At 40.1% G+C, this 25,964-nt stretch overlaps 1 protein-coding gene across 1 annotated transcript in view; it reads right to left on the bottom strand.

The window, feature by feature from the left end:
* The window catches only part of PLCG2 (phospholipase C gamma 2), a 90,315-nt gene that overhangs the window by 57,302 nt on the left and 7,049 nt on the right, over positions 1-25,964 (bottom strand). Inside the window, exons 2-3 of the mRNA XM_074968830.1 lie at positions 25,689-25,927; positions 288-428 (exon numbers count right to left, since the gene is read on the bottom strand). Of these exons, the coding sequence (XP_074824931.1) occupies positions 288-428; positions 25,689-25,884 (337 nt within the window). The 5' untranslated portion in view covers positions 25,885-25,927. The remainder of the gene's footprint in view (positions 1-287; positions 429-25,688; positions 25,928-25,964) is intronic.

The raw sequence follows: 25,964 nt of genomic DNA, 5'->3' as shown, positions 1-25,964 counted from the left end.
AACAGCACAAGGAAAAAAATCTCACCTGATAAATTATTTTTACATAAAAATTACATTATTTTACACAAAAATTACAAATGCCACAATTCAAGGGCATTAAAAGCAGTAAGTGGGAAAGGGTGCTCTCTCTCACCCTCCTCAATTTTAAATGTTTGGTATGTTTTAGGAAGGCCAGGGAAAAAGAAAAACAGCCTAAGCTTTGCATTACTGCTCTGTCAATGCTATAGGTCTCTAGTCTAAAGGATTTACTATTTGAGGTTTAAAGAAGACAGACAAAAAAAAAGTACCTGCTAAGCTTAAGGTGTTGAGAACAAACTGGGTACCGTAAAAAATAGTGAAGCAATGCTCTTTATGCTGTGTTGCTTTCCCGCGCTCAAAATCCTTTGCATTTTTCCCAGGGCGAATTTCCTTTATTTCCCTCAGATCCACTGAAAGAAAATAACATGTGTCAGTACAAACTGTGCTTACATAATTCCAGCAGAGACCAATGCAGGAAGACAAACATGTCAAAACATTTATTAATTATTATTATTGTATTGGGACTTGCTACGGTGGTGACTGCTTAAATGTGTTTCTGCCCTCAAGGCTGGGACAGAGGAGAGTGGGAAAGGAAGAAGAGGGTAGCTTTTTTGCAGAAACTTAAAATAATGTAGTGACAACATTCCTGGGACTGTGACACTCTCTCCACTGACCAAGTTATGTACAAAATCAATAGGCTTGCAAGGAAGAGTTGTCCGCACACTTTTGCAGGTGTCATTTACTTTGACGCTGGAGTTCCCTTTTTGACTGGCAAACTGTTTGAGGGTACTCTAAAGGGACAACACACCACCACCACCAACTGATGTTATTTTATTTGCACCACGAAACCAACTCAAACCTTTTCTGGTCTACAGCACTTGAGCAGTTTTTGTGGGGAAATCTACACTTTACACTTATGTTTTAGAACTTTTTTTGGCTAAGCCTCAATGTAACCATTAAGCTATCTATGAACCTTCCTCTGCTCAGATCCGAACAGGTCTCTGTCTTTTAATACAGCTTTTAGCACTGCTGAGTGACCTATGCCTTCCCATAGAGCATAGCTACACTTTAAAAAAAATCATGAAAGGAGAACACTGTGCTGATATGTGGCCTAGAGTCAGTCCTCTGCTTATCATAGTCGGAGGCCTGGGTCTGCATAATATTTATGAGGCAGCACTGAAATAGAATATGTGCACTCTTACGATAAGATATTTATTAGAAAACTGAGGAAGTGGTTTCGTTCTGCCCGTAGACTGGACAGAAGTACACACGGCTCTTCCTACTTTTGACAAGTCAAGAGTTACTGCTTACAGGATGAGGACTGAACCAAAAATAAATAAATAAATAAATAAAGTTGCACAGCTGCTCTTGAAATGTGTTTATCAAACCATACAGTGTCAGAGGAAATTGACTGGGGGTTTCTGTTTGTGTGTGTTTACAATTCAGGGATACAGACAACGTATTTTAAAAGAGCATCTCCTTGCTACTAGATCACAACATATCAAATGTAGTGAAATAAAGAGGGGAAGGGCTGACCACCTGTTTCTAAAGCTCTGTGGAATGATTAATTTTTATGTGATGTAGTTTGGTGTGAGGTGGTGGAGAGGGTTGATCAGCAAAGCCTGGATGGTAGAATAGTCATACACCTGGGAAGTTCTTATTGTGAGTGAGACTATCCCAGGCCAAACTTACTTCTCCATTTGGAGTTGTTTATCCCAGAGATGACATTACTGCTAGGAAAGGGGAAGAAAATTATTATTATTTTGTATTGAGGTAGACCTTATAAGCTGCTGCCTTTGACCAGGTTCTGTAGAAACATGGAACAAAGAGACAGTCCCTGCCCCAAGGAGCTTTATGTCCCCCAGATATTTATCTGCAAGATACAGTGACCACTCCTTCTCCCAGACTCCACCCAACAATTCCCAGTAAGAATAGCGTGGAAAAAATCTCCATCCAAATTTTTCAAATGTGGCTGCATAGAGTAGGCTCCTAAATATACATTTAGGTATTGAAATATGTAGCCTGAATATCAGAGATGTTGAGCAACGAAGAGCTCCCACTGAATGTTCAGCCCCTCTGAAATTCTTACTTAGGTACCTAAAATGGATCTCAGTCTATCTTAAGGTGTCTGTGACAGGTTACTGTAGTGTCACAGCGTCCACATTTGAAAATGTTGGTGTTACTTCTCAAGCATGTCAAAAGGAGTTTGACAAAGACACATCAGGGTGCAGATAGCAGATTTCAATTCAAAGTAAACCAACAGGGAAACATTTATCAGATTCCCTGTAACTCTACTTGAGTGCCTTAACCACTCAGCCACCACTCCAGACCTCCAGTCTTGAAGGTTATGGGTTTTGTCTTGATGGATCTCAAAATGAAAGGCCACCTTCAGTTCACACAACTGCAAAATGGGTACCTGATCCATGGGGTTAGGGCAGTCAAAGGCAGTCTGACATGATACTGGCCTCATCCCTCCCTTGTGTACTGTGAGCTATGAAACTGACATGCTTTAACCAGGTCAGCCCAATGAGCCATTGGCTTGGGGAAACTTTGACTTCACTAAAAGAAAAGGAGGATTTGTGGCACCTTAGAGACTAACAAATTTATTTGAGCATAAGCTTTTGTGAGCTACAGCTCACTTTGTTAGTCTCTAAGGTGCCACAAGTACTCCTTTTCTTTTTGCGAATACAGACTAACACAGCTGCTACTCTGAAATTTGACTTCACTGTAACTCTACTGAACACCATACACAAAACCCAGAGATAAAAACTAAGATTTCCCAACCCTAATTGTTGTTTCCATTTTGAGTTACTATTTCTCCATACTGACCTCTAACATAGAAAGAGTCAAGCTTGCTTAATTTCTTCCCTCTATTGCGCGCACGCACGCACAGACACGCACACACACACACACACACACACACCTTCTTTTCTCTGCATTATAACCCTGATACCTCACTCTCGTGCTCTCACCCTCTCTGGTGTGTATGTGTTATTTTGGTTAGGGATGTGATTTTTTTTTTTAAATCAATATAGTTATACTGGTACAACCCCTGGCATGGACGCAGTTATACTGATATAAGGTACAGCTCATTCCCCTTTCCTTACAGGAATAAGCTATACCAGTTATAAGCACTTTTATACTAGCAGGGGTTATACAGTTTTAACTATATCAGCATAGTTAAAGTGGAACAAGTTTTGTGTGTGGATGAGAAGAGCCACACTGCGCCCTACGCTCTGCTCAGATGTGCTTTAGAATTCATTTAATTGGAGGACAAATAAGGTAGTAAACTTATTACCCATTTAGAACAGGTAGCTGAATGGTTAGGATCAGATTTTTAAAAGATATTTAGGCATTGTTCTGCTCAGTGTTGCAATGCCTAACAGATTTAGGTGTCTAGATCTCATTTTCAAAAGGGATTTAGGCACCAAGTGAGCACAAAAACACCTAAATACCTTTAAAAAACTGGACCTATGTGACTACGCTCAACCATGAGGGAAGGAGGTTACGAGGGAGGGAGAACAGAAAAAATGAGTGTGACATAGGTCAACTTCCCTTTCAAGAGTTCAAATTCAGTATCTTTTATGTTCCTGAAATTATTATACTTTATTTCCCTTAGAAAAAACATTCCATAGAACTTTATAGGGATGAAATCAATAGGTTGCTGTATAACCTATCCTAAATAAACTCTAGAATAGAAAAGGATAACCATTCTATAAGGCTGTTTTTTAACCACCTTTGTTGAATTTTATATAAAGATACATAATTGTGTGTTGAATTTTATATGACTAAAACTAGGCCACCCTATAGAAGGGCTATCCTTTTGTATTAAGTACTATAGGGCTTCTCCATACGGCCTATATTGTGTATTGTGAGGGGGGACAACACACTGGGAACAAGTGCTCTCTCTAGGGCACTGTCATGGTGAAAATCGTGGGCTAGACCCTCAGAGAGAGAGAGGAAGAGCCACAACAGACATGACCCTGCTGTTGTGCAGAGCTCCGCTGACTTCACAGGCATAGAGCTCACCGTAGGATCAAACTCTACAACTCCACTATCAAATCTGGCTGCCCCTGACTGAATGAGAAAAGGGTATAGCCAGGGAAATCCATACCCTGGAGAAAGATTTTATTAAAAATGTCGCAAATTCAGTCTGACAAGTTTGCTATACTGACAAGATCTTATAATCAAACATCTATAATGCACTGGCAGTTGAACAGAATGGTCTTTTATTGGGAAATACAAACAGAAAATAACTCCTGCCCCAGCAATACTCGTAGAATGCACCAGAAATTCTATCATTTGACACTCTCTTGCTGTCTTGAAGCATTAGACCCTTTCATCTTCCCAACTGTGTGCTCAAAATATAAAGCCAAGTTCCACCCCCAGATACGCACAAGGACTCCCATTACATCAGTATGTATGTCCAAGGGTAAATTTTGACACCAATGGCCTGATCGTGCTCCCACCAGACAATGGAAATCACACAGGGCCCGAAAGATAGTACTTAGAGTTTCAACTCCCGAGGAAGTGAGCTGTAGCTCACGAAAGCTTATGCTCAAATAAATTGGTTAGTCTCTAAGGTGCCACAAGTACTCCTTTTCTTTTTGCGAATACAGACTAACACGGCTGTTACTCTGAAACTCCCTGTTAGTCCATAAAAGAGTACTCAGAACAATACAACTGGCACACATCCCAAGGAAATATAGAACCATAAAACAAATCAAATAAAGGAACAGACTCAAACCCAGCAACGTGAGAAAGAGAAAAACCTCACATTGATTCTAGTAAATCTCATGCCAGTTTGGACAGCCAGAACCCGCTAAACCGGTTTCAAAATGTCAGGCTTCTAGTTTACATTTCATCCATTCCATTATGTGGCTATTTCTGTGGAGTTTAAAAGGATTTCCTTGGGAGGCTAGTCAGTCATCTTCTCGATTTTGACAACTTATTCAAGTGGACTCGTGGTATAGTGGCCTGTGCATGTGCATAGTATAGTGGCCTAAGCATGTGACTCAAATTCCAGTTCCAGCTCTGCCAATGAGATGAATGGCCTTAGGCAAGTCTTAATTTTTATGGATTGGGAAATAGATAAATAGTATTATAACACAGACGTTGCATGGATTATATGCACCATGCCTCCAGGAGCTCCCATTGCAGCAGGGCTCAAGTTTTTTGCCCGACAACTTTTGACCCAAGAAATCTTTATTTTTCTCTATTCAAATAAGTTACCAAGAGAAATACTTATTTAAATAATGCCTATTTTGAACAATCTGACTACTATTATTTTTAATACAGTAGTGCCTAGAGGCAAGGACTAATCAGGACTGGGACCCTTATGCATTGTGCTGTACAAACTCAGAATAAATGACAAAATTAACCCTCTGGATGTAACAAACAATTGGAAACAGAAAGTTTCTCTAAGAAAATGCATATGCATAGGCCAGCTTCACCCCAGCTAGATGGTTCCAAGTCCAATATATATTTATTCATTGTAACCAATAAATAAAATAAACCTCAAAAATCCCTACAAGCCATCTACCCAGCTGTTACCAACTGTAACTTCTCATGTCTTGCTTACAATACTCCTCCTAATACATCCCAGAATCATGTTCGCTTTTTTTGCAACAGTGTTACACTGGTGACTCATATTTAGCTTATGGTCCACTATGACCCCAAGATCCCTTTCCGCATTTCTCCTTGCTAAGCAGTCATTTCCCATTTTGTATGTGTGCAACTCATTATTCCTTCCTAAGTGGAGTAGTTTGCATTTGTCCTTATTGAATTTCATTCTATTTACTTCAGACGATTTCTCCAGTTTGTCCAGATCATTTTTAATTTTAATCCTATCCTCCAAAGCACTTGCAATCCCTCCCAACTTGGTATCGTCCACAAACTTTATAAGTGTACTCTCTAGGTCACTATCTAAATCACTGATGAAGATATTGAACAGAACCAGACCCAGAACGGATGCCTGCAGGACCCACTCGTTACGCACCTTCCAGCATGACTGTGAACCACTGATAACTACTCTCTGGGAACAGTTTTGCACCCACCTTATAGTAGCTCATCTAGGTTGTATTTCCCTAGTTTGTTTATGAGAAGGTCATGTGACACTGTATCGAAAGCTTCACTAAAGTCAAGATATACCAAAAAAAGAAAATGAGTACTTTTGGTACCTTAGAGACTAACAAATTTATTTGAGCATAAGCTTTCGTGAGCTACACGAAAGCTTGTGCTCAAATAAATTTGTTAGTCTGAATGCATCCGATGAAGTGAGCTGTAGCTCACGAAAGCTTATGCGCAAATAAATTTCTTAGTCTCTAAGATGCCACAAGTACTCCTTTTCTTTTTGCAAATACAGACTAACACAGCTGCTACTCTGAAAGATATACCATGTGTACTGCTTCCCCCCCATCCACAAGGCTTGTTAACCTGTCAAAGAAAGCTATCAGGTTGGTTTGACACGATCTGTTTCTGACTGTTACTTATCACATTATTATTTTCTAGGTGTTTGCAAATGGATTGCTTAATTATTTGCTCCATTTTCTTCCAGGGTCAGAAGTTAAACTGACTGGTCTGTAAGGATCTTGAAGAGGGTCTTGAGAAAGGATTTGAAGGAAGGAAGAGTAGTGGTTTGATGGACAACTCCACAGAGGGTCTTGTGTGCATGAGAGGTAGGCATAAAAGAACGTATAAAGATGCCTGTGTAAGACATGGACAAACAGACAATGGAGGCTGACTTCATTAGTGGGGCCGGGCTGAAGTGATAATACATAAGGACAAGTAAGTAGGGAGGGAAAAACTGAGCTATGAACTGCCTTACAGGTAAGGACCAGGAACCTTATCCAAACCCTAGTGAAGTCCATCAGAGTCTTTCTAAGGACATCAACAGGTTAAGGATCAGACCCAGAAGTCAGTTTTTGATGTGCTGGAGAAGGGGGAGTCCGTGAAGGGACTCAAAGAGGGGGCAACATGGTCAGAACAACATGTCAGGAAGCGTAATTTAGGAGCAGTGCTTTGAATGGACCTGATGGAATAAGTAGGGTCTCAGGAAGACGAGAGAGAAGACGGTGACAGATTATAAGATGTGAAAAGATAAGAAGCTTCGAAAACTTTAGTGGTATGGTCAGAGAGAAATATATACGTAAGTATGGATAGGAGTACACATACATACTTAAAACACAGGAACAGAGGATGATTTTGCCTGTAGCCAAAATTTTGCTCATGCATTTGAAAAATGGATTTCCGAAAATATAATCAGCCATTTGCAAAACGAGAAGGTTTCTTCTTTGGAGGGGCAGAAACCTGACTTGATCCGACAGACACACAGAACTCTGCAGTGTAGGAAAGTGTGCAAATGAGCACCCAGCGAATGTAAAAAAGCTTTTTTAGTTTCCCTTTGCAAATGCACCTTGCTGTGGTTAGCAGAGACTATGGCTCCATTCTCACTTCCACATAACCCAAGAATTAACTATCAAATTGCCACTGACAAGGTGTGCCACTGTACACCTGTTGTTTTAGTCAAAACATGAATATGGTGTGGGGCTCTGAGTGCAAAGCAATGTTTTTCCATCAGAGAGTAAGGTGGCCTGGCCATCTACAGACAGTACACACCCCAGAAAACTCTCACACCTTGGTGTACATACAGTTTGGAAAACAACTTGACTCAAGGCAGCGCTTCAGTTCAGCCAAAGCTGTCCAGAGAAGAGCTCTGGTAAATATTTTCAAACCCGTGGGGCAGAAGCCCCAAGCCTCGGGCCCCCCCCATGGGACACAAGTCCTGAACCCCAGTGCCCCTCATGGGGCATAAGCCCCGAACCCTGGCACTCCAGGAAATACTCTGAGAAATTAAGCCCTGATCCAAGGATAGTAAAATTTAATGAGAAGTACTATACTGTAGTGGACTGAGCAAAGATTATAAACCACAAAACTATTTGAAACACAGTTACAAAGCCTAAGGATTTGATACAACACAGAAGACATACAGGGCTAAAGTTCCAAACGACAGGGAATTTAGCCATGTGACAGACTGAACTAGTGGGAGGTGCACAGCTAACACCCACAGTTTAACAAATTCAGGTCACACAAGTACCATTTTCCTGACTATAACTACATTTTAAATAGAAGACTTCTCACGAGGCAGCTCACAAAACTTCACGAAACTTTTTACAGTTCTCTCTAGTTTGGGATCTTTTAGATTAGGCAGCAGTCAATGTGAAAAGGCTAGGGCTTGAAATTGTAAGGCAAAGTCACCCTAATCATGTAACTATTTCTATCCCACTTTGTAACATTTACATCAGGGGTAAGCAAACTACAGCCTGGGGGGACACATCCAGCCCTCAAGCTCCCGCTGGGGAGCGGGATCTGGGGCCTGGGCTTGCCCCACTCCGGTGTTCCAGCCAGGGAACGGGGTCAGGGGCTTGCCCCACTCCACGCAGCTCCTGGAAACAGCAGCATGTCCCCCCCCTCCAGCTCCTACGCATAGGGGCAGCCAGGAGGCTCCGCACCTGCACCCACCTCAAGCACTGCCCTGCAGTTCCCATTGGCCAGGAACTACGGTGAATGGGAGCTCCAGGGGCAGCGCCTGCGGACGGGGCAGCACGCAGAGCTGCCTGGCCACGCCTCCATGTAGGAGCTGGAGGGGAGACATGTCACTGCTTCTGGGAGCTGCTTGAGGTAAGCGCCACCCGGAGCCTTCACCCCTACCATGCCCCAACCCCCTGCCCCAGCCCTGATCCCCTCCTGCCCTCCGAACCCCTCAGTCCCAGCCCGGAGCACCCTACTGCAACCTCAACGCCTCATCCCCCACCCCACCCCAGAGCCCGCACCCCCAGCTGGAGCCCTCACCCCCTCCCACACCTCAATCTCCCATTTCATGGGCGTTCATGGCCCACCATACAATTTCCATACCCAAATGTGGCCCTTGGGCCAAAAAGTTTGCCCACCCCTGATTTACTTGCACGCAAAAAAAGTCGGCCATGAGGTGGGAAGAGAGGAGGATTAAATCCCAAGAAGTGAAATAAAAATAAATAAAATGTACATTTAATGGAAATGGAGTCCTGGGCTTTGAAGAATAAAATACTGACTGAAGTCAATGGGAGCTGTGGATGCTTGGCGCATTTATGGACATTTATGGTGCAGAAGTGCTATGAAGTTCATTTAACGCTGTCCCTGTTTCACTGATTGGCCGTAACAGGAAGTCTGGCCTTTGTAAATTAGCATGTAAACACAAAGTGCATGAGCTGCTGAAGGGAAGAAGTGATCACATAGCAGTTAAAAGCTACACATGTTCATCTGTTCATTTTACCACAGAAACCAAGCTCTAAATACCCAGCAGAAAAAAAAAAAAACACATATACACTAACACCAAAGTACTTGAAAGTCCCTTGGGTAAGAACTGAAATAGATCAGCTTCAAAAGGGGGAAAAAATGGTGAATTTTAATGTCTCTTTGAAAAGTAACTTCATACAAATCAAAAAGTAAATTACATTTTTAAGATGAGCTAATAAAACAGACAGCTGGCATTTAGGATATGCAAGAAAAAGGAAGTAATGGAATGCAATTTTAAAGAGATTGGTGTGGTAAAACTTTACATGTATACGTACATTGCTAATTAAGGAAATTCAGACAGGTAAAAGGAAAAGTGACAAGGCTCTGACAACCAAGAAAATAAAAGTTACTCCTAGAAATTGACATAATCAACCCTAAAATTCAGCCAACAGAAGCACTGCTATTGTTTTACACACAGTAAAAACCTTCACTTCTCAATAGGAAAATATGCAAAATATTCACCACTTTTCCCATAAGGTGTAGGTGGCGTGAATATTTATTTTTGGTTTTTAGATCAGTTCATATGAAGGGGAAAGAGACGAGGGTTTTCCACAACACAGCATGTTCCCTTCAGCAAGATGATCTTGAGTAAAACTTTCAAAAGCAACTAAGTGACTTAGGTGCCTAAGTTACATTTTCAAAAGCAACTCACATGCTGAGGCGGCAAAATCCCAGTGACTTTCAATGAGATTTAAGCACCTAAATCACTTTTAAAATAGCACTCACGGGTGTTTTAAAAAATGTTTACCCCTGTCTCTGAAGGCTGCGGAGTTGTGCACAATTGAATTGTTCTCTCATTGGAAGGCCATTAACTAAGATTCTCAAACTAAAATTAACAGTTGTTTTCAGACACAAACTTTGCACAACAGTATACAGTTCAAGAGTTATACAGATCAGAATTTAATTTAAAAGAAATACCACCCTTAGTAATCAGAGTGGCGATATCTTTGGCATGATAGATATGACTGTATCAACATCTACATCAAACTCCTCTTGTCCAATCCTGATGGCTGCCCGGTCTGCCAGCTGGTATCCAGATAATCACACTATGCTTCTGTGTAGTGCAGCTCTGACAAACCTTGATAATCAGATATCCTCTTAAAAGGGTGAAATACTGCAAGAGACACATTTCACAGGCAGAGTTTCCTATCTACAGAGTAATCCAATCTGAGAATGAGAACAAAAGCAGTGCAATCTCATGAGCAGACCCAGAAAATAGGACTCCTAGATTCTATTTCTGTCTGCCACTGACTTGCCAGATTAATTCTCTGCCTTAAATTCATCCACTGTAAATACAGTACTGGAGCATGAAAATCCCACCTATCCTCCAGAAAGGAAGTGGGGGAGGGGGGGATGGGTTGGTTGGTTGATTGTTTTAAACACGAATTCAGTGGAATTCCCTTTGTCAGGCAGGGGGACTCTCAAGGCTCCTGGACTGCATGGGTAGAATAGTGCCTATTTACATATTTCACAGGGCTGTTACAAAGCTCTTAAGCCCACATTTTCCACAATGCAGTCTCTCACAAAAACCCATATGGTTCAAGATTGTACATCGGATAGTTGGGAACTTAACCACCCAATTTACAAGCAGAAATAATAATACCAAGCCCTTTTATAAAGCTTTCCATCAGTACATGACAAAGCGCTTTACAAAGAGGTCAGTATCATTATCCCCTCTTACAGACAGGGAAACTGAGGCATAGAAAGGGGAAGTGACCTGCTGAAGTCACCCAGCAGGCCGGTGACAGAGCCAGAAATAGACCCCAAATCTTCTGACCCTAGTGCAGTTCTCTATCTGCTAGGCCACAATGCTTCCCCAAATCTTTAATATTTGCATGTGCAAGAAGGGTAGCTGCAATCAGAAAACACAGGCCATATGTTATAAAGACATATTTACATGCCAATACTGGAAAGGGGAGAACTAAGAGGAAAAAGTTCTCCATAGCCAGATTTATTTTTTAGCTAGAATACAAAAATTATGTTCTTTTTACAAATTAAGAAACTGAGGCAGCGAGAGGTTATGTTAAATAATAAGTATTTTATTTTAGTTTATACTAAAATAAAATATGCTGCACTATGGAGCTTTTCACATCTTTCCACTAGAAATGAAGGAAGTAGCAGACAGCAGCAAACACAATATTCTTACACTGCATCCAGCTAGCACTGGGCTTAAGAAAGAAGAAATCGTTATTATGCTCTACTCTGATGCATATCATCAGCATTAAAAGCCTTAATTCGGATAGCTTATATTCCAGTGTTTAGCAACGGTTAGCCCATTATCTGTGCAAAGCCTCTGGGTGTCCATGTCTGTCACTCACAAACACAGCTGTTTAACCTTCTAAGAAAAACAACAATTGCAGAAAAAATAAAGACCGTTAGAAAAACCTCCTGATTGTTCTCCTTGAAACTCCCCGCTGATGTGAGGCCTACCAAAAAACACATCAGATAAAGGTCTGACAGCTGATATGCTACAACCACAGTTGATGACTCTTCATAATCATCCCACTGCTGTCTTGACTCCCCACATCCATTTGTTGGATCTAACTGTTGTCTCCCATCTTATACTTCAATTGTAAGCTCTTGCGACAAGAACCATCTTTCTAGAAGTGTTTGTAAAGTACCTAGCCCAATGGGCCCCGATTCAGGTTCCAAGCAGCTACTACAATACTATAAAGAGAATGATGATGAGAAAGAGGAAGAAGACTTGGAGACTCCATTCCAAATGAAATTTTATGAGCTTTACTGTCAGTCCAGTTCTCATGCAGATCACAGACAGCTCATGAAGAGCTTGGATTTGCACAACAGCAAAACCCCATGTTTGTTGCAAACTCAAAGAGAGCTGACAGGGGCTCGATGTGGGACTAGCAGCCATACTGTGGCAGAAGTGTGCAGAGGGAGACAGAGAACAGACAATTTAACAATTATAAGTAATAAGAAGAGGAGACCACATCTACACGCATTTCTCTCCTCCCAAACTGTCAGCCTACCTCCGTCCTTGACCTCCCTCCTCTTCAACTTATCCCTCGGTGGCATAGTCCATTCTTATGGCTACAATTCCCACCTTTACCCTGATGACTCTCAAAATCTACCTTTACCTTCTGTGCAGCCACACATGACTGACCATTTTTTTCTGTATATCCCACTTCCAACTGAAAACTGAACTTCTCAGCTTCCTTGCAAAACGTCCCCCTTCCATCAATGTCAATAATTCCATCGCCCTCCCTACAGCCTAGTGATGCTCACAATCTGCACATCAGATGTATCTCTGCCCACTTCTCCCACAACCAGACCATCACCAAATCCTCTCACTTCTTCCTTTAAACTTCATCCTTTCCTCTCCATTCTACCAGCTAAAATCCTTGTCTGTGCCTTGGTCACCTCTTGCCTTGACTATTTTAAACCAGCCTTCCTGTTACCTCACTCCCTGCCTAAACCAATCCAACAGGAGTTTAGAGTTCTCAGAGGATGAGAACTATGCACCCTATGGACGACTATATCAGTAGTCTGATGGGATGCTATGATTACCTAGTTAGTATCTACTGACATACCAGCTTCTAAACAGAAGCTTAATGGTTTTGAATCAGGGTGGACTGATTTGGATCAAGGTGGACTGATTTAAATCAAAGTGATTTAAATCACTGATTTTAATTCAACAAGAAGGAAACCTTGATTTGATTTTAATTTATCAGTTTTAAATGTGTTTTACATTTTTACTTTTTAGTTATTTTCCTAAAGAAAGGTTGATTGTCATTGGTTTAAAACACGTTGATTTGCAATTAAATATAGCCTTTACAGTAAATTTGGTGTTTCTTTTTGCTAACCAATAGAATATACTACACCTATACACATTTATTTAAGCAATTACATAGCTTAACTTTATACTCTTAATTTTTATATTTTTTATTGTGTCAGGATATGGTGACTAATCCATTTCTTATTTCTTTTTTATTTGCAATTTGAGTCAAGCTCTGTTTGGATGGAAATCCAAATTTAATTTAAAATGCATAAAAACAGCATTTTAATTTTATTATTAAATAAAATTCCCTTCAATGTGCTGGATACATAAGAAAAAAAAACTTCATCAAAACATGTTTTTCAATGTATTAAACAAAGGAAATATTACCTGTAATTAATTAAGCTGATTGTTTCTCGTCACCATGTCCTTTAAGATTTTAAAAACTAGTAGGTCTCATACTTTCACACCTCATTTTCATTCAGAGATTGGAAAATGAAGACAAGCTTTCCCTATTTTTCAACTCCCAGCTGATTTCCTAACTTTGAATGAACTAATCAATGGAACTGAACTGGATGAATAAACTGAAAAAAATATTCTCTCTGCACCTGCAGAAGAGGCTGTTGTCAAAAACTGGGTTAGCCCCTTCTAGGTGCTTAGCTAGTGACTTCCGCCAGTTCAGTGGTTTTTTTAAAAAAATGTTTAACTTGGTGGCAAACAGGTACTGTTTAATATTTTTGTATTTAAATTATGTTAATAGATTATAATAAATGTAGGCCTTAACATACATGGTCAATTTCAAATTTAATTTTAAGAAATTATTTATTTTTAAGAAATAACCCTGTAGTTAATTTAATTTCTTTTTAAATCAATTAATTGGTTTTTTTTAAATAAAATTTACCACTCTAGTTTGGATATCTTTAAAATCAAAGTCTTTTTTAAATTTGACAAGTGGGAGAGGGAAATATACACCTGGGAAGGAGCTAGCCCATAATATGTTTAATCCAAACTGTAGGATCAAACTACTGGCATTTATTGCCAAGAGCTAGCGAAAAGAGGAACCTTCCCAAATTTTCCCCCACTTCCTGACTAGTAGATGTGACCTGTCCCAGTTTTATAAACATTCCCACATATCTGAAAGTTAACTTGATTTTACCACAATGGAAGAAATCAAAAATACTGACAATCTAGGTCAGCGTCCTTTTTCTTAAAAAAAGATTGCAGAAGTCATTTTAGAGAGGATTGGAGGTGCTCTCAAAATGGCCCAGTAGATAAAGAAATGTCAAGATAATCCACCCTGTTACCTTCAGCAAGAAGCTTCTTTTCAAAATCTTTGCATGCATTCATGCACGCGCGCGCGCACACACACACACACACACACCCCTTTTTCACATTCAACTGTGACACCATTAACTCGTCTGAGTGTAAGTTCGCATAGCTGTGAATCATCCAGCTGGAAGTTAAGCAGTGGGAATCCAGGAAAAAGTTTGCAGAAAATTGCAAATCTTCCACTGACTCCAGCAGAACCTAGTCACCACAAACTTCCCCTCAGAGGCTTTCCACGAAGCAGCTCAATGTAGTTAAAGGATGAAATGGTTGTTATGGATTGGTCTCTTGGAGCCCTGATCTTGTCAACTGCTTGCTGCATGATCCTGAGGAAGTCATAACTTCTCTAGGTCTCAGTTTACTCATCTGTAAAAGGGACATCATAATACCAGGAGATTTGTGAGACTAAATTAGATAGGCTTAGATGAAAATATTCTAATTATTAATTATTATTATTATTATACGAAATCCTGGCTTGGCTAGAAAAGACCAACAACAACTGCCTGCTATTCTCGCTGACTGTTCTCATATTACACTAACAGAAGAGGTTGGAGCAGAAAATACACTTTCACTAGCAAACTCATGGGGGAAGAGATCTTCAACCTTTCATACAGTCGAAAAGTAGCCAGACGCACACTTAGTCTTAAATTAAAGACCACCTAGGCACTGAAAATATACAGCAGAACTGTAAGGAAACCACATAATGAACAAGGCACTGCTAACCAAGGTCAGTATGAATTAGAACCTTGCAACTGCATCCCCAACATCTCTAAGATGGTATGGGCAAAACAGAAACAATTGCTGCAAATTAAAAGAACAAATTAATGCACCCAATGTCAGACACTCCAAGCCTTCCTCTCTGGATTAGACCATGATACCACCATTATTTCAGCTTTGCTACAGTGATTAAAGGATCTAGACTTTGGGCAGGTCTAAGTCCTACATCAGCACACCTGCGCCGCTATAACACCTCTGGTGAAGACACTCTATGCCAACAGGAGAGTGCTCTCCTGTCTGCATAAATACTCCACCTCCGTGAGAGGTGGAAACGATGTTGGTGGAAGAGCATCTCCAGCCGACACAGCGCCAGCGTGGACAGCGCTTAGGTTGCTGTAACTTGCATCACTCAAGGTAGAAGCAGTGGAAGCGTCCTGAAAGTGGGAGGGCCACAGGCACCTGAACCATGGCCCTTCCCCCAAGATCTGCCCTCACACCTCCCCTTCTCCCTGAGCCCCTGCCTTCATGCCACCTCTTCCGAGGCCCCTCCCCCGCACTGCCTCTTCCTCCGAGGCCCCTCCCCCACGCCGCCTCTTCCCCAGAGGCCCTGCCCCCCGTTTGCTCCTCTCCACCACCTCTCCCTGTTGCTCGCCTTTACGGCTGGTAAAAAGTTGGAGGGGCACGGCCCCCTGGCCCACCCTGTTCTGGCATCCCTGGCTCAGAGTCAGGAAGTGTCTTTTTCCCACCCCTGAGTAACATAAGTTAGATCAACTTAAGCGGTAGCGTAGACCTGTCCTTTATGAGATCAGCTTCCTTATCTTGAAGACGTGTTAGATACTAGCAGCGTGTCAAAGTTCAGGGCCTGTGAGCACCTCCAGTAAAAATTCCAGTGGGACGGTGCGTCTTTGTCACAAAAATCTTTCTTGCACTTTCTCACATGCTATCACCTCCATCCAGAATTTCTTGCCCTATCCTAAGATAACACTTGTTTTTTTACTCTCAAAATGCTTTACAACAGCAGCATTATCTCTATTTTACAGATGGAGAAACTGAGACACAGAGGTTAAGTAATATGCCAAGAGTCACAGAGGCAGAGACAGAAATATAACCCAAGCCTCCTGATGAACAGTCCAGTGCTCTTACACCAAAATGACCACATGGTAATCACTCAAATCTATCCTTAAAGCACACTTCTTCTGCAAAGCTCATCAGTGCAAATCCACTGAAGTAATATAGGACCAATACTCCTATTGAAATCAATGATAAGATTCCCACTGACTTTGGTGGACGCAAGATGGAGCCCAAAGTGCACAGCATTACCAAAAATTTGAAATAAAAATAAAATGAAGGTTTCTGAATACTGGGTAATCCCATGTACTACAAATGGGAGGGTGTAGTATTTAAGCACAATGGAAACCAGTTTACGGGCAAAGTTTCAGCCATCTGAGGTTAAATAATTTTTGGTTACTGCTAATATAGGATGGTTTTGAGCTAGTGACTTAGAGGTTTGGTAGCTGATCACCAATACCTTCACCCCTCTAAAATATCTTATATGTATGACAGTTTCTAAGGTGTCAGGAGGTGCTATAAGAAACAGTATATAATAACTGGGGGTTTGGGAAGAAGCCCATTATTTGCAGCCAATTTCTGCAGTTGAATTTATCTCACTGTTTTGTATCTTGGGGAATTCAGTGCTGCACAAAACATAAAAAATGTCTTTTTGTGCAGAACAATATCAAGATGGCCAAAAACACCTCAAGCAAGAGTGAACATGGCCAGTGCAAGCTCAGATCTGTTTTTCACAGACAGCTATTTGCATAATACTTTGCATTGCTACATAAGGATACACATGTTGTTGGTTTTAATTTTAATAAGTTCACAAAAACCTCTGTGCCCAGCACCTGCTGGGCACAGCTCTCTCACAAAGGTATGTTATTTTCTTCAGTCTGTCTGGCTTTTAAACTGCACAACAGGCTACATTTGATTTTTACACAGCATAGCTAGCAGGAGGGCTACATAGGCTATTCTGCAGTAGTAAAATATTGGGAGTGGAAAGAAAAAGAATACTGGCACCAAGAACCTTTAAGGGACACACTAAATCTAGTCAAGCAGCCTGGGACATGCAGATGCTTGATTACTTATTGGCAACCTCTCACCCTCCAACTAGAAGGCAAGTCTTACTCCTCTGCAACAGAAGATGCAGCCACAAAGGAAAGCAAGCAACTGATCTGGTATCTCAATTTCAGCAGAGCTAGGAATCTGCACACGCCAGCCACAGTGCATTTCCTAAAGGCTTTGGAATTTCTCGTGCACCTAGTAAAATCTATTTTAATCCTCTTGCCCAACTTAGATTTCCTTAGATTCACCTCAGATGCCACAGCACTAAAGCTAGACATTCTCCAGGTCACAAAGGAGATTGATAACAAACACATCAGGGGCTGACGTCTGGTTCTTCTGTCAACAAGGCACTTAGCAATATTATGGCTGACGGGCAGAGTGGGAAGTAAGTTGTGCCAGAAGTGCTGGGGCACATTACTTCCTCTTCCTCCCCCACAGAGCCAGGGGAAGCAGGAACAAGATTGCAACCTGCTATCCCTTATTCAGGCTGGATTGTAAAGTCAGACCCCTCCTCCCTAAATAAATAAGTATTCTTAGTCCCAAAGATATTAGAAGCAGCAGTCTCATTTCCATTGGAGTAATGCATAGGCCAAACACATAGGGGCCAGATTCTTAGCAGCTCTAAATCAGTGTAGCTCTGTTGAAGTCAAGGGATTTACTTGATTTATTTCAGCTGTAAATCTGGCCCAGTGATCTTTCATTGACACAGCACTTCCTTCCAAGAGAACGTGAGTAATATGTAACTCTGAGTGAAAGAAACACAAAACGGTTTCACACAAGACTACTTTTGTCAAAAAAATCTCCTTTGTACACAGTGATGTTTAAATTGTTGATACTCTCTATAATGAAATGCTCGTCCAGTCAAGCTGGCAGAGGGGAGTTTCAAGTTTAAAACAGAACATAAAATACCATAGTGGAGTTGAGGACTGTGAAAATGGAGATTGGCCTCTGGGCATCCTCATTTGCTATCACCTGTAAGGCCCAGGTCTCTAGGCTTTAACGGATCACCTCTTCTGGAACCAGGGAAGTATCTCCATCCAAAATTCTTTGTCCAGCAACAACCGCTTGCATTGGGCTGGAAATGAAGTGCAGTTTTAGAAACTCCACCATCCCATTAAAGACAGACAGGCTATTATACAGAAATGACCACAATCACAACTCTCTTCAAGAGGAAACAGGATTTCAACCATACAAGCACTGTCATGCCCTGAGACTCAGGAATCATCTATACAGGAGATTCTTCGAGTTATACCTTAGAAATAAACAGCTGTGATTATACCCATATATCCCTTCTGCGTGGACACACTTATTTCAGAATAAAAAAAGTGGCTTTTTTATTAATCTTAACTTTAACCACTTCCAAAATGACAAACTAAATCAGAAAAAGACCCTCTTATATAACAGAATATGAATGTATATACAGGGAATTATACTGGTATTCACAAACAAAAAACTTCATTTAACTTTAATTATGTTTGCTCTCATCAATGAGCAAAGCTATGAAAAGTTAGAAAATACAAAGTTAAGGATTAAAAAAGAACCTCAGAGTTATGAACACCAGAGTTACGAACTGATCAGTCAACCGCACCCCTCATCTGGAATCAGAAGTATACTACCAGACAGCAGCAAAGACCAAAAAAAAGCAAATATAGTACAGTACCGTGTTAAACAAACTACTAAAAAAATACATGGAAATCAGCATTTTTCTTCTGCATGGTAAAGTTTCAAAGCTGTATTAAGTCTCTGTTCAGTTGTAAACTTTTGAAAGAACAGCCATAACATTTTGTTCAGAGTTACAAACATTTCATAGTTATGAGCAGCCTCCATTCCTAAGGTGTTTGTAACTCTGAGGTTCTACTGTAAAAGATTACAAAGTCAAGAACTCTCAAGACAGGAAAAGCCAAAATGAACACTGCCCATGCAACCTTAATTTGGTCCCCCCGTGAGCATGCATTATGATACAGCCTTTAACAACATGCAGACATGAAGAAGCAGGGATTCTACAGACAACAGATTCCTTCATTACACAACCCTGATTCATCCCCAGAGCAGACCCATCTTGTACGCTGAAAGAATCAGGGGGCCAAATTAAGACTGCATGGGAACATTAATTCTGGTACCAATTTGAGAGTGCTTGAATTCGCAACCTTTTAATCCTTAACTTTGTATTTCCTAATATATTATGGTTTAATTTATGGATGAGAGCAAACTTAACTAATGTTAAATGAAGATTTTGTTTGCAAATTTTCTACATTTTTAACAGTAAGAAAACTTTTTCTGTGTGTGCTATTTAAATAATAAAATCACTTACATATTTGCTGTCTTCAGTGTATATTTTATTACCAGGATTATCTTTCAGAAGCTCCAGGTTTCACCATACCGTGCCATGTTGCCTGATATATTGAAAATTATTAAACTATATTCAAAAACCCTTTTATTACTGCAACTTCAGTTTTGTTGCAACTTCTACATGACTTTTTTTTTTTTAACTGTGTAATAGAAAACTGAGTAAGGACTCATTTTCTTGACCATTAAAATATTCCAGATGTGGTTTTTACAATGTTACCATAATTTGTAGCTGAATATTTTCTCTCTTTTATATTTTACACAGTTTGACAGGGATTTTCATTTTTTTAAAACTACGATAAGCTTGATATCTCTATGTTATAGCTCTGTAGAAATAAGAGTTATAATTCTTTTGGATGGAGATTCTTTTAATTCTTTTGAGTTCCATTGACTTTTAACCACTGTGCTACATAAACTTTAGATTCATAAACTACCTCTACTGCCTCAACAAAGTGGAAGTCTGGGTTCATATTTGTGAAAAAAGGCAAAAACAAGCTTTAATTTAAAACAACAGGTTTTCTTCCTCTTAAGCAGAAACACTGTCAACCAGTCAAAGTTACAGTAACTCTACTTTCAAGCAGATCAGCTGTGATTTGTCATTAACATGAGTTACAGCATGTCCTAAAGAAAAGATCCTGCAAAATAGTATTTTACAATGGAATCTTTTGATTTTCATGCCTAGGGACACTTCATATTCGCAAAATTCCATCGTTAAAAAGGGTAATTACATAACTGTGAAGTCGAATTACATTAATACTTGCACTTACAGGGAGAGAAGCAACATGGCCCCAACGGTAAATCACAGGACTAAGAATCAAGACACATGGATTATATTCCCAGCTCTGCTACTGAATCACGGCATATCCATAAACAAGTTGCTAGGCTTCTCTGTGCCTTGGTTTTCCCAAGTGTAAAATGGAGATAACGTTGCTCATCTACCTTTGCAAATTCCTTTGGCACATTTTTATGAATGTAAAGAACTATATAAATAACAAGGATTATTATTACATAAACCACCAAAGCTACATTAAAAGAAGGTTGCAAAGTCAATCACTCAAAAGTTAGGAAATGCCCCCTTCTGTGTATGCATCATGATACAGTCTTTAATTGCATTATCACATACTATTTGTCTCGGGCTTTCATCCGCCCACTCTCTGGCTCCCGTTTTGCTTCTTGGCTCCCAGTTCCAGTCTCTTTACCCAGTCAATCCCAATCTACCCTACCCTCCCAATCCCAGTTTCCCTCTTCCCTACCCACTATCAGTCTCCAGTACCAATTTCTGCCCCACTCCCAGCCTCCTTGTCCCAATACATTTCCCCTGCCACCTTCCCCTCGCACAGGTCTAGCACTTGTCCCCTCTGCATCTGAAGCAAGCAGTTTTCCCCTCCATGCTGCCTGGGCCCAGTAGGGAGGTCATTGAGAGCACAGGACATATAGGCTCCCTGATCTCAGTTCAGATGCCCAGACCCAGGATGGCCCACTGCAGTCCAAAACTGAAATTGCAAGTAAAGTCCTGCTCAGCCCTGTGCTGGAGCATGCTCACTGAGGACAGAATCTTTGTGGAATTTAGCTGCTAAAGTCTAAGTCATGTCTGCTGAGCATGTGCAAACTGTCATTTTTCAAAGGCCTTGGCCAAACTTAAGTGGATTTTCACAGGGATGCAAAAGGCACATCCCAGACACATCTTTAGCCCACCTGTTAAATTTCAAGTCCCTGCTCCAAAGCATGGGGGCGTTAGAGCTTTTCAAATAAAAGGTCATCACAACTTAACAAGGATAAAACAACATATCTAGTCTTGTGTCTGAAATTAAAATAAAACAATAATAATAATAATAATTCCACCTGAGGCAGACATCCAGCATGGAACATTTCAGCTCAAATAGTTAAAGTTTGACAAAGTTATAAAAACAGGGTCTTGTAATGGGGAGTATCAAATAACCTGAATAGGTAGCACTACCAGCCCCACCCACAATACAGTTTCTTTCATCCAAGAATCTCAGAGCACTGTTTAAATATTTATTGATTAAGCTTCAGAAAGCATCTCCGACGATCACTACAATACACCATTTTTACTGCCATAATATTACTGTCATACTAGTGTACAACTAGAGTAACAGAATGGTGAATGAGACTCCAAAATCTTAGATGTTAAAAAAGTGTTTCCTTATCTGTTTTATTCATAATATCTCAATTTTTTTTTAAACTGTGGAAGTTTAAAATTTACATTTTACAATGTATAATTTTTTTTTTTACTACTATATACTTGACACTTAAATTGGACAATGAAGCTGAACTTGTCAGTTTGATTGTTTATGATCACTCTCACTTTCTGGCTCTTTACCATTATCAGAATACTGTTAGTGTTAAAGTGTCCAACTTTGCATGGAAAATATGTTTTCAATTTTACTTTTTAATTAAATATAATTAAACCTCACATTCTGGACCTAAAATACTTAACAGCATCCCTTTCATCTTCAATTTCTTTATTGAAAGAATAAGGGCGGGTCATGGAAAAGCAAGCTTGCCACTACCACAGAGAGGAAAGGAGAACTTTTTCCATATACAGGGACAGGAATAAAATTAAAACAAAAAAATTAAATACATATACATTTTAAAATGTCAACATACTTATTTCTACTGGAAACATGGACAAGAATTCATCATTTTAATGTCTTGAACAGGACTGACACATTTATATATCATTTTCATTTTAAATGCAACTTTCTAAAAAGAAAGGAAAATGTCAGTAAATGTATACTGGTAAAATTACTGTCTAATTCCCGTCTCTCTCCCACACACCACTATAGTTCTTTTAACTATTTTAATTTGCTGTCTTACATAGTACAATATTATAATGGCAATAGGCAGACAAAAACCGTACAGTGATAAAATAAGAGGTCCTTGAAGTATGGGATCAGCCTCAGATATTAAACCAGATTTTATGCTATATAGAAACAGAGGCTAACTCAATACCTTTCAGGCCAAAAATTGTGGATTTCACTTTTACAGAAACTTGCACCACATTGACAAAGTATTTGCACCTGATATTCTGCAATCAGACATCTCCTATGGTAATACATACATACACATATGCTTATTATATAATTATATAAATATATACATACATACACACACACACACACCCCCACCCCCCACTGGGTTAAGGGAGAGGACCAGGGGAAATTACCCAAACCTGTAAATTCCAGATTATCTCCCTAATTCTGCAAATTTAGATCTACCAGTTTAGAGTCCCACTGAAGCCAACTGGACTAACCAGATAGATTCCATTGCAGAATCCGGGCAAAAGGGACTTCCTGGGCATAACGAGAAAATAATTAGTAGTTGTCCATAATGCCTAGCTACTAGAGTACTTCGAATTTACTTTCTACATTAGGGGCAACAGAAATATGATGGAAAGTATTGGTCCTCTACTTCATGGCAAAAGAGAGCTAAAAAATGATGACAACAAGAAGGCTGCGGTTCAATGTCTATTTTGCTTCAGTCTGCACTAAAATGGTTAATGGTGACCAAATACTCAAGATAATTAACATTGACAAGGAGTAAGGAATGCAAGTTAAAAGAGGGAAAGAACAGGTTAAAGTCTATTTAGATAAGTTAAATGTATTCATGTCAGCAGGGGCTTACGAAATTCATCATAGGACACTTTAAGCAGCTAATGCAATCTTAGAACCATTAGCAATTATCTTCCAGAACTCATGGAAGACGGGTGAAGTCCAAGAGGACTGAAGAAGGGCAAACACAATACATATCTTTAAAAAGAGAAACAAGGAGGATCCGTGGCATTATAAACCAGGCAGCCCTAACTTAGATACTTGAAAAGATATTGGAACAAATTATTAAACAATCAATTTGTGACCACCTAAAGGACAACAGGGTTATAAGGAGTAGCCAGCATGGCATTGTCAAGAATAAATTGTGCCAAACCAACACAATTTCCATCTTTGATAGGGTTACTGGCTTAGTGGATGAGAAGAAGTAGTAGACATGATATAGCTTGATGTTAGTAAGGCTTTTGACACAATACCACATGACATTCTCATAAACAAACTAGGGAAATATGGTCTAGATGAAATTACTATAAAATGGGTGGATAACTGGTTGAAAGACCATACTCAAAGAGTAGTTATCAATAGTTTGCTGTCAAACTGAGAGGATGTATTTAGCGAGTCCCACAGGGGTCAGTCTTGGGTTTGGTACTTGTCAACTTTTTCCTTAATGACTTGGATAATAGAGTAGAGAGCATGCTTATAAAATCCATGGATGACACCGAGCTGGAAGGGGCTGCTATTACTTTGGAGGACAGAATTAGAATTCAAAACCACCTTGACAAATTAGAGAACTGGTCTGAAATCAGTAAGATGAAATTCAATAAAGACAAGTATTTCACTTCGGAAAGAAAAATCAAATGCACAGCTACAAAATGGGAATAACTGGCTAGGTGGTAGTACTGCTGAAAAGGATCTGGAAGTGACAGAGGATCACAAATTGAATAAAAGTCAACAATGTGATGTGGTTACGTAACCCACACACCTTCTGGGTGTGGTGTTCTGTCCCATCTAGTGGCATCGAGACCACTTAAAGAGAGTTAAATGAGTCTGCTCTACAGCCATAGCTAACAGACAGTTGGCTTTTAGCTCATGTGGTAGAGGCTCATGCACTAAGCTCCCGAGGTCCCTGGTTCAATCCCACCGACAACTGGGGTCTGTTGGCGTTACAAGTAGGGGCTCATCTGGGACTTCAACTAAGAAGTCTCTGAAGCTCGGGAGGTGCTTTCTCAGCTAGGGGAAGTATGTAACCTACACATCTCCTGGGGGTGGTGTTCTGTCCCATCTAGTGGCACCAAGACCACTTAGAAAGAGAGAGAGAGTTAAATGAGTCTGCGCTTCAGCCAGCGGTCTTTTAGGTCAGGTGGTAGAGGATCATGCACTAAGCTTCAGAGGTCCCCAGTTCAATCCCACCCACCGAGGAAAGGGTAGTTAAGTTCTGGAATAGGTTTCCAAAGGAGGTTGATAAGAATAGGTTACACAAACATCTGTCAGGGATGGTCTAGGTATACTTAGTCCTGCCTCAGCACAGGGATTGGACTTAATGACTACTCAAGGCCTCTTCCAGTCCTATATTTCTATGATTCTTTTGTCCTTTTCCTTCAGATCCCACTGTAGTTTTTGTTGGATAGTTTCATTTTTGTGTGTTATTTTTGTTGTCTGGTTTTATTTTTTTAATTAATTGTGATTTGATTTGATTTTGAAGACTAAGAGATCCATGTATACAGAAATGATTTTTATTTTTTTAAACACAGAGCCTATGGCAACAAAGCTTTCGTACCAAGGAAACACACCTTTGCACATCTAATAAAATTTAAGGTAGGGTTGCATTTCAGACCTCTGTGCCCTTACAATGAGACTGCAATTAATGGATGATCCCAGTTTGCCATCGATACTCAGAATATTTTCCCCCTCTTGTAATGAAATGGCTCAGAATTGAAAATAATCTAAGACACGGACTCTTAGTATAAACTAATAATCTGCAAACATTTATTTTTAAAAACATTAATGAGTTATAGGTAAAGAAAAACAACAACAAAGTTTGCAAGTCAGCTTTCCCAACCCAGCCTCCCTAGTTCATTCAAACTGAACACACTGGAAAAAAAAGATTCTCAGCCCAAGACCTTGTGTTAAGTTTCTTCCCAGCATGTTTTAAATTTGGTTGTGTTTGGTTTTTTTAGTAAGTATTTACAGCCTGATCCTACTACTTTTAATTATGCAAGTTATCCCTTACTCATGGAAAGTAAGGTTGCAAAATCTGAATCTTTAGCCTTTGAAAAAAGGCCTCTAGGAAGAAAAGCCTGAGTTAAGTTAGCCTTCAGCGGGGGCTAGCTGCCTAACTAGTGAACTGTAGGAGACATTTGGTCTACATTACAGTAAACGAACAGGGCTCGCAGAATGTGATTTTTAAAGTTTAATTATGCTCTTGGGTGAAAAGAAGCAAACTATTAAATACTGATTTAAATGACCCTTTGTCAATTACATTTATCAGTATTAAATTCCAAGTTCTGACATGCCTTGCCAATACTCACAGAAACCTTCAATCTTGTCAGCTGTCTTGCTCCAGGCCACCTGCCTGGTTTCCATTATGACTTGGATGGTTCTCCTTTCTGGAGTAAACTTCTTGAGACTGAACACTGTCATAACTGTTCCCAGCTCCAGAGCCCTTTTGATCTGGCTCTTCTCATACTCCGGCAGCACTCCATAGTCTGTGCTCTTCCTGGACATTTTTTAAAATCAAATTTCATCAAACTGATACGTTCCTGATGTGCTGAAAATGGGGAGGAGAGAAGGGAGCAAAATTTAAT

Source organism: Natator depressus, chromosome 12 (assembly GCF_965152275.1).
Source record: "Natator depressus isolate rNatDep1 chromosome 12, rNatDep2.hap1, whole genome shotgun sequence".
Lineage (NCBI taxonomy): Eukaryota > Metazoa > Chordata > Testudines > Cheloniidae > Natator > Natator depressus.
Note: the sequence above shows the minus strand (reverse complement) of the source record. Positions and strands in the feature narration are given on the sequence as shown.